The sequence below is a fragment of the Hevea brasiliensis genome, unplaced genomic scaffold (genome assembly GCF_030052815.1).
Source record: "Hevea brasiliensis isolate MT/VB/25A 57/8 unplaced genomic scaffold, ASM3005281v1 Scaf309, whole genome shotgun sequence".
Classification (NCBI taxonomy): domain Eukaryota; kingdom Viridiplantae; phylum Streptophyta; class Magnoliopsida; order Malpighiales; family Euphorbiaceae; genus Hevea; species Hevea brasiliensis.
The window spans coordinates 22,184-32,065 of NW_026614817.1; the positions used below are offsets into that span (position 1 = coordinate 22,184).

Here is a 9,882-nt window from a genome sequence, read left to right on the forward strand (position 1 = left end):
AAAGTTTCATATTTTAAATATTATAATTTTAGAATTTTTTATATTTAATAATTTTTTATTATTAATTCAGTGATAATTTGACATAATATATATATATGTATGCAAAGTCAACTCATGAATGTGAACTATTGCAGCGTTTGTTTGGCGTCAGTTGAATCTGCAACGGAACAAAGTCATCTTTGAGAATGACAATCTGTCCCATTATAGCTGTCAAAAAGTCAAAGTCAATGCTCCATGTCTTTTGTAACCATAGATGAGTTCACAGCATATCTTCATCCACGCAAAAAAAGGAAAAAAAAAAAAATGGAATTCGTGGGCACAAGCTTAGCTGCGTTTTGGCCTTCTTCAATCCTTCGTTTTCATGTGTTTTTCTTAATTTCTGTAACCACACAATGCTTCCAACCTGCTGATTGTCTCACTAAAATGGGAAATGAGACTGACAGGTTTGCTCTTCTGCAATTCAAAGGCAAGATAAGCAGTGATCCAAATGACATCTTCAGCTCATGGAATGATTCTGTCCACTTCTGCAAGTGGCAAGGTGTTACTTGTGGCCCCAAACATCAGAGAGTTAGGTCTTTAAATCTGCAGGGCCTGAGCTTGTCAGGGACCATATCTCCACATGTAGGGAATCTCAGCTTCTTGAGGTTCCTCAGGCTTGGTGACAACAGATTCCATGGGGAAATTCCTGAAGAAGTTGGTCAAGTCTTCCGATTGAGATATCTCAACCTGACGAATAACCCATTGAGTGGTGAAATTCCAAGTAACATCGGCAATTGCTCAGAGCTTGAGGATTTAATATTGATTTATAACAACTTAGTGGGAAAAATACCTGCTGAGCTAGTCTCTTTAAGGAAGCTGGTGGCTCTTTACATTGGTAAAAATAGTCTCACGGGAGAGATCCCACGTTCCTTTGGAAATCTTTCATCCCTCCAAATGATTTACTTAGGAGAAAATCATTTGCAGGGAAAGATACCAAATGAATTCGGACAATTAACAAGCTTAACTTGGCTTGAGCTCGGAGCTAATAATCTGAGTGGTAAAATACCTCCTGCACTTTACAATATCTCATCTATCAATACCATTGGCACGACATATAATCAATTAAGTGGCAGTATCCCGGCAAACATAGGCCTTACTCTTCCTAACCTGAAAGAACTGTTGTTGGCTCAAAATGGATTTTTTGGAACGATTCCAGAATCATTGGCCAATGCTTCTCGGCTTCAGCTTATTGACATCTCCAACAACAGTTTCACGGGGCAATTTCCAACCAATCTGGGAAATCTCAGGGGTCTACAATCGCTTCATTTGGAGTTCAATTTCTTTGGCAGTAACACAAGTCAAGATTTGAGTTTTGTACCATCTCTGGCCAACTGCAGCAATCTGCAACAACTATACTTTGATGGAAACAATTTCGGTGGTGCATTACCTAGCTCCGTAGGTAATCTGTCCAACCTTGTCCAATTAGGCCTAGGACGAAATCCGATATCGGGAACAATCCCAGAAGAGGTAGGGAATCTTGTGAATTTGTATCGATTGGATATGGATGGGAATCTTTTTTCTGGTAGTATCCCTATTTCTTTTGGAAAGCTACAAAAGCTGGAAAGGCTAACCTTAAATCAAAATCTACTTTCTGGAGAAATCCCAGTGTTCCTAGGTAACATCACCAAACTATATTGGCTTCAGTTAGAAGGAAACAAATTCCAAGGAAACGTAAATCCAAGTCTTGGAAGCTGCCAAAATCTTCGTTTCCTAGATGTCTCAAGAAATAAACTGACGGGCATTATACCCTCACAAATCCTTGGCCTTTCTTCCCTATCAGAAACTCTCAACTTATCACAGAACTCATTGACGGGCATCATACCCTCAGAAGTTGGCAACTTGAGAAGTATTAATGCATTAGATGTCTCAGAGAACAAACTCTATGGGGAAATTCCCAAAACAATAGGTGATTGTTCTAGGCTAGAAATCCTTAACATGCAGGGTAACTTCCTGCAAGGACCCATTCCCTCAACTTTTGTTTCATTGAGAGGTCTCCAACGAATAGATCTGTCCAGAAACAACTTGTCAGGAAATGTTCCAAATGAGTTGGAGAAGCTTATCTTCTTGCAATATTTGAATCTTTCTTTCAATAATTTTGAGGGTGAGGTACCAAAAACTGGAGTTTTCAGCAACGCAACTGCATTTTCGCTTGCTGGAAATAGTAATCTTTGTGGTGGTATCCCAGAATTGCGGCTGCCAGCATGCCCTGTCAAAAAAGAAAAACATAGAAGGACTTCCATTGTTATAATCCTCACCACAACCATCAGTTCATTTTTGTTTGTGATGATAGTGACGTCCTTGTGTGTTTTCTATCGGCGAAAGTCAAAAAAGATTCCAATTTTCTCACCTTTTATGGTGGACAAGCTTCCTCAAATTTCATACAGGGAACTCTTGAAAGCAACTGGCGGATTCTCTTCAGAAAACTTAATTGGGCAAGGCAGTTTTGGTTCAGTATATAAAGGAAGTCTTGATGAGCAGGCAGAATGTTTTGTTGCTGTGAAGGTACTCAACCTTCAGCAACACGGTGCTTCCAAGAGCTTCATTGCAGAGTGCAAAGCATTGAAAAACATCCGGCACCGGAATCTTGTTAAAATCTTGACGTACTGCTCTAGCATTGATTTTAAAGGTAATGATTTCAAAGCTCTAGTGTTCACATTCATGGCAAATGGTAGTTTGGAAATGTGGTTGCATCCAGAACAAAATGGTAATAGGCAGACGAGGAAATTAAACTTTCTTCGAAGACTATGCATTGCCATTGATGTGGCTTCTGCATTGCATTATCTTCATGACCACTGTGATACGCAAATCGTTCATTGTGACTTGAAGCCAAGCAATATTCTTCTTGATAATGACATGACTGCTCATGTTGGTGACTTTGGATTAGCGAGGCTAATTTCTGAATGCACCAGTAATCCTTCTCAAAGCCAAATTTTCTCAACAGGAATAAAGGGAACTGTTGGCTACATGGCTCCAGGTAATATTTTCGACACTGTCTCCTTTGTTAAACTACTACATGAATCAACATGGCATGGCATATGCAGCATGAGGGGGAAAACATTCTGGATTCCTGAACTTTGCTTGTATTAAGCCCCTGAACTTCTTTGCTCCGCATTAAGCCCTCCAGCTTTTTATTAAAATTCACAGCAAATATTAAAGATAATTCCCAAATTCTTTTGTAGCTATATGGAATAGTAACTGTACAGCCTTGATCACGTTTTAATAGAATTGGAGATGTATGAATTGCAGAATATGGAGCAGGCAGCAATGTGACAACTTATGGAGACGTGTATAGCTTTGGAATACTTTTGTTAGAGATGTTCACAGGAAAGAGACCAACTCATGAAGTTTTTACAGATGGCTTAGATCTCCACAACTATGTTAAGACTAAGCTCCCAGGACAAGTCATCCAGGTTATGGATCCCACATTATTCACTCTAGGAGAAGTGGGGGAAGCTACAGCAGCAGCAGAAAATATGGATGATGAAAGCATTGAAGATAGTGTACGAGAATGCGTGGTATCAGTCCTTCAAATTGGAGTCGCATGCTCTGCAGTAGTGCCACAAGATCGAATGAATATGAGGGATGTAACAAGCAAACTAAATGCTATCAGGGTTTCTTTCACAGGGACCAGAAACTAGCTTAATATGGATTTGATATGTTTCAGAAGCACAACTTTCAGAATAATGAGTTATTGAGACTCAGAAACTAGACGTTATTCCAGTTCACAAAATATAATTGAAGCTTTCCCCCCTCCCCACTTCCTCCGTTCTCTCCCAAACCACCAACCCCCCCACCCATCCTCCCTCCCCCCTCTCTTTTTATAATTGTTTATCTCAATAGTGAACTTTCGCATTGACACAAATTTCTTCTCGTTTAAATTCAAGTTCAAAAAGGGGAATGCTAGATTTGATTAATGCAACAGTTCCATCAGGAACTTGCATGGGAATATGAAGTTGAACTTCATAATACTGAAAGATTGTTATCAATTAGTGACTAATAACTACTCTAATCTATATAAATATTATAAAGCTGATTTTTAAAGCAGGTTAATACAATATTATAAGTGTAAATCCATTGTTTGGCCTAAGAATATCGGATATCTCTCAATAACTACATTCCTCGTAGGCTTTTCAATAACTCTGACATCACATACAAATTACTTGCTAGAATTACCCTGACATCATCCATCTATAATCCTAGACTCTCGTTGCATATCTTCTACATATTCAACACTTGACATGGGAAGCAGACTTGCGCCTTTAACGTCCATTAGAGGAGTCTGTTTATTCTCCGACACCAAGCGACTCTACTTACCTCCTTCACATTTAGAAATCTATACTTGTGCTCTCCTCTGTTCATCACCAACCACATGCAGATGAGCTCATTAGGTCTACCTGCACTTCCCTGTCTCTTCGCAACTAATCCTTTTCTTTGCGAATTTCTTGTACGCATGCATGTCACGACCCAAAATTCTGAACCGTGACCGGCGCATAATTTAAGTATTCTTAAATCATGCAAGCCTTAACAGAGTATCTTGAATGAATATATTGTCACTTACTAATCCCAAAAATAGACAAAATCCAAACAGACAAAATGCTGAATAAATATCATAAATATCCCATAAGTAAATCATGAGTCTCTCTGATTTCAAATAAAAACTTAAACTGCTCAATAAACTAAACTAATTATTAGCCCAGAAAACATGAATTCGGACATACTATGAGAACAAATCAAAGTTGTCCCTCTCCAGAAAATGGATGAATATTTGGATCAGTGCAATTCTCGATCCAAGCAGATAATGCAGAGAAATCGTGGTTTGAGCTAGATGCTCAGTGAATGATAATTATAACACACAACGGAATAGGAACAGGCAGACGCTTGATTAATTTCACAATAAATTTTCTATTCAATAAAATCATGCTCATGCTGTCAAAAATCATTAATAAAATAACTTCATAAAACATATATATAAAAGAAATTCATTCAATAAAAATTTTATGGTACAGTGCACTAGGGTGATACCCCACATCACCAAAGGCCAGATGGTAGCGCTACGGATATCGAATACCTTCCTCCTCCTTCACGGATATCAATGCATATGATACTAATGCAAACCATAAAGCGCAATGATGCATGACTCGACAATGCAACCTAATACCGTGATAGTCCACACGGGCGGATAACGTAAAGAATCACGGGCACGGTACCAATTCAAAATAGAAAATCAATTTGTACAAATCAATCAAAATCAATAAAAACCTTCAGATAGTAAATAATAACTGATAGTGCAATTCCAATAGTATATTTCAGTAGTTTCAGAGAGTCAATAAAGTCAAATCAATCTCAATTCAATTCAGTAACACATCGGTAAATTTTATAGTCAAATATCAATCAATATAAATACATTAAAGGCCTGTTCCAGGAATCCTAATGGGTCTAATGCAGAGATAGTTGACAAAATCAATTATTTAATCAAAATCGAAATAAAATTCAATAATAAAATAAAATAAAACTCTAGAAAATCACATATAAAATAATTGTTAAAATATTGATTTAAAATTTCATTTAATAACAAACTTAATGCTAAGAAATTTTAAAAGGGACTAAAACGGTGCCATGTACTATAATTACCATTCACCTGGAACCTCCAAAATAATAGCAAGATTCAATAAAAGAGAGACAATTTCAGCTGACAGAATGAATATTTGAATCTCCTACATACCCAAAATATAAAAGAAAAATATAAAATAATAATAAAATAAAATAATTTTAATATATATATATATATATATTGGGTGGACGGATACAAGGTTTATATGAACAGTGATACAAATGTTTATATATATATATATATATATAAGCCTTGGACGGACGTGGGCGAACAAGGGATTCAAGGACGTGGACAACAGGGATGCTTCCAATTGCTTCCAAAATATACATATATATATATATATATATATATATATATATATATATATATATATATATATATATATATATATATATATATATATATATATATATATATAATCTAAATTCAAAGTTATCGTTTCACAGTAATTATGATCAACCCAATTCAGTACCAATAATCAAAGAGAAGGAAAATAAATTTATAGAGTAGTTGTAACGGTTTAAGGAGAGAAAATAAAATCAAATTCACCCATTATTGAACAAAGAACGAGAATTTTTACTTTGAAAACATAATCAAAGGTGATGAATTGAGAAATAAAAATTTAAAAATTATCTGCGCACATCAGATTATAAATCGTAAATTTATATATATATGTATATGTATAACAATAAATAAAAGATTATGAAAATACCTGTTGAGAGTATTTGGTAGGAAGAGGAGGTGACAAACAGGTTTTGAGAGCAAAGTTTAGCAGAAGAGATGATTAGGGTATATATATATTTCAAGAGTTCTATTAGGTGTAGAATGGGATAAGAGTTATTATTGAACTGGGTTGTTCAGATTGCAGATATATATTTAATTTCAAAACTAATATATATATATCTAAAAATAAATAAGCAGACTATCCAATAAAATATATATATTTTTTATAAATATATTAAATTATTGTTAGCTAATTAAAATAAAATAATAATAAATAATAAATATATATGGGTTTCCACATACTTCCCCCCTTAAAAAAATTCAGTCCCCGAATTTGAATAGACAAAATTATAACATGAAGAATCAAATAAGTGAGGATATTTGGCTCGCATTTCAGATTCTTCCTCCCATGTGGCCTCACTACTTGAGTGATTATGCCACAAGACTTTGATCAAAGCCACTTCCTTAGACCGGAGTTTCCTAATTTGTCGATCTAAAATCTTTACTGGTTGCTCCTCATATGACATATCATTCCTAAATTGCATGGTTTGAGGTTGTAAAACATGAGATAGATCTGGTACATACTTCCTAAGCATAGAAATATGGAAAACTGGATGTACATGTGCAAAACCAGGTGGAAGGGCTAAATGGTAAGCAACTGCTCCAATTCTCTCCAAAATTTCAAATGGACCAACAAAACGAGGGCTAAGCTTCCCTTTCTTCCCAAACCTCATGATTACTTTCATAGGGGAAACTCTCAGAAATACATGATCACCAATCATAAATTCCACATCTTTACGCTTAGGGTCAGCATAACTTCTCTGTCGACTTTGAGCAGTCAAAAGTCGATCACGAATTAGTCGAACCTTCTCTGAAGTTAATTGTATCAACTCTGGTCTAGTAAGCCTTCTTTCTCCAACTTCATCCCAACAAACCGGTGATCTACACTTTCGACCATATAATGCCTCATATGGAGCCATCTCTATACTTGTCTGATAACTGTTATTATAAGCAAACTCCACTAAAGGCAAATGATGATCCCAACAGCCACCAAAATCCATAACGCATGCACGAAGCATGTCCTTTAATGTCTGTATGGTCCTTTTTGACTGTCCATCCGTCTGAGGGTGAAAAGCAGTACTAAAGTCTACTCGTGTTCCTAAAGCTTCTTGAAATTTCTTCCAAAATCGAGAAGTAAGCTGAGTACCACGATCAGAGACAATAGAAACTGAAACTCCATGAAGACTAACAATCTTGTTTATATACAACTGTGCAAGTTTAGCAAAGTCATATGTAGTCTTCACAGGAAGGAAATGAGCAGATTTTGTCAATCTGTCCACTATCACCCAGATTGCATTGTAACCACTTCGTGTACTAGGTAAACCCACAATAAAGTCCATGGCAATATGCTCCCACTTCCACTCTGAATAGGCAATGGTCAAGTAACCAGATGGTCTCTCGATGTTCGCCTTAACTCACGACAAGTCAAACATTTAGCAACAAAGTCTGCAACATCCCTCTTCATGCCACCCCACCAATAATGCTCCCTTAAATCACGGTACATCTTAGTTGAACACAGGTGTACCGTAAGGTAATGGTGTGCCTCCTCCATGATTTCTCTTTTCAACTCATCAACATTAGGGACACAAAGTCTAGTGCCATAACGAAGAACTCCATCATCATTTAACATGAACCCTTGAGCTTGGCCTTGATGAATACTATCTATAATCACACACAGCTGAGAATCCCTCTTACGGCGAAATCCTTAATTCGATCAATCAAGATAGGCCTAACTCGAAAATGTGCTAAGAATGATCCAGCTATGATTTTAAACTCTACTTCCTGATCTAGCAACTCATGTAATTTACCAATCAAATGCCTCATCTTGGTAGATATATGGCTAAACTACCAGAAGACTTCCTGCTTAGAGCATCAGCCACTACATTAGCTTTTCCAGGGTGATACTGTATGGTGCAATCATAATCCTTCAGCAATTCTACCCATCTCCTTTGCCTAAGATTAAGATCATGTTGGTCAAAAAATGTATTTGAGACTTTTGTGGTCAGTTAAGATTTCACAAGTCTCACCATACAGATAGTGCCTCCAGATTTTCAAAGCAAAAATTACTGCAGCCATTTCCAAATCATGAGTTGGATAATTCTGCTCTTGCCTTTTCAATTGACGAGAAGCATATGCAATAACCCATCCATGTTGCATCAAAACACATCCTAAACCAATCCTAGAAGCATCACAATATACTACATAACCCCCTGATCCAGATGGAAGGGCTAACATTGGTGCTGTAGTTAAACAAGTCTTAAGCACCTGAAAACTTTTTTCACAAGCCTCAGACCACTGAAATTTTACACTCTTCTGTGTCAACTTAGTTAAAAGTGCTGCAATACTAGAGAAGTCTTGAACAAACTGTCTATAATACCCTGCTAAACCCAAGAAACTACGAATCTCTGACACAGTTGTGGGTCTAGGCCAATGAAACAATGCCTCAACTTTCTTCTTATCAACGCACACCCCATCCTTAGATACTGTATGGCCTAGGAAAGCCACACTATCTAACCAAAACTCACATTTTGAGAACTTGGCATATAGCTTGTGTTCTCGTAAGGTCTAAAGGACAATTCTCAAATGCTGCTCATGCTCCTCCTTACTCTTTGAGTACACTAGAATGTCATCGATGAACGCTATAACAAATTGATCTAAGAAAGGGTTGAAAACTCTATTCATGAGATCCATAAAAGCGGCCGGAGCATTGGTAAGACCAAAAGACATTACAAGAAACTTATAGTGTCCATACCTAGTCCTAAAGGCCATCTTGAGTATGTCTTCTTTCTTGACCCTCAATTGATGATACCTAGATCGAAGATCAATCCTGGAAAAATACTTTGCACCTTGAAGTTGGTCAAACAGGTCATCTATGCATGGAAGAGGATACTTATTACGCACAGTCACCTTATTCAATTGCTTATAATCAATGCACATTCTCAAAGACCCATCCTTTTTCGGCACAAATAACACAGGAGCACCCTATGGAGAAACACTAGGGCAAATAAACCCCTTATCTAGTAGGTCATGTAGTTGTTCCCTCAACTCCTTAAGTTCTACGGGTGCCATACGATAAGGTGGCATAGATATGGGCTCAGTTCCAAGAACTAAGTCTATACCAAACTCTACCTCTCGCTCCGAGGGTAAACCTGATAAATCTTCTGGAAACACATCAGGAAACTCCTTAACCATTGGAACATTCTCCAAACCTGCACCTTCTACCTAAACATCTCTAACATAAGCTAGATACCCCTTACACCTCTTTCGCAATAATCGTCTAGCACTCACTACTGAGATAAGATTACTAGAGGCTATACTACGATCTCCCTGAAATTGAAATTCTGCCTCCCCACGAATTTTAAAGAGTACAACTTTATTATGACAATCCAATGAAATGTGATAAGTGGCTAACCAATCCATGCCTAAAATCACATCAAACTCAAACATAT

General features: G+C 36.9%; 1 protein-coding gene across 1 annotated transcript; it reads left to right on the forward strand.

Moving 5' to 3' along the window:
- Window positions 1–283: 283 nt before the first annotated feature.
- Window positions 284–3,994, forward strand: LOC131177004 (putative receptor-like protein kinase At3g47110). Its single transcript, XM_058142013.1, has 2 exons — window positions 284–3,013; window positions 3,286–3,994. Exons 1-2 carry the CDS (start codon window positions 304–306, stop codon window positions 3,675–3,677), a joined length of 3,102 nt encoding a protein of 1,033 aa, XP_057997996.1. The 5' UTR covers window positions 284–303; the 3' UTR covers window positions 3,678–3,994.
- Window positions 3,995–9,882: the final 5,888 nt, after the last annotated feature.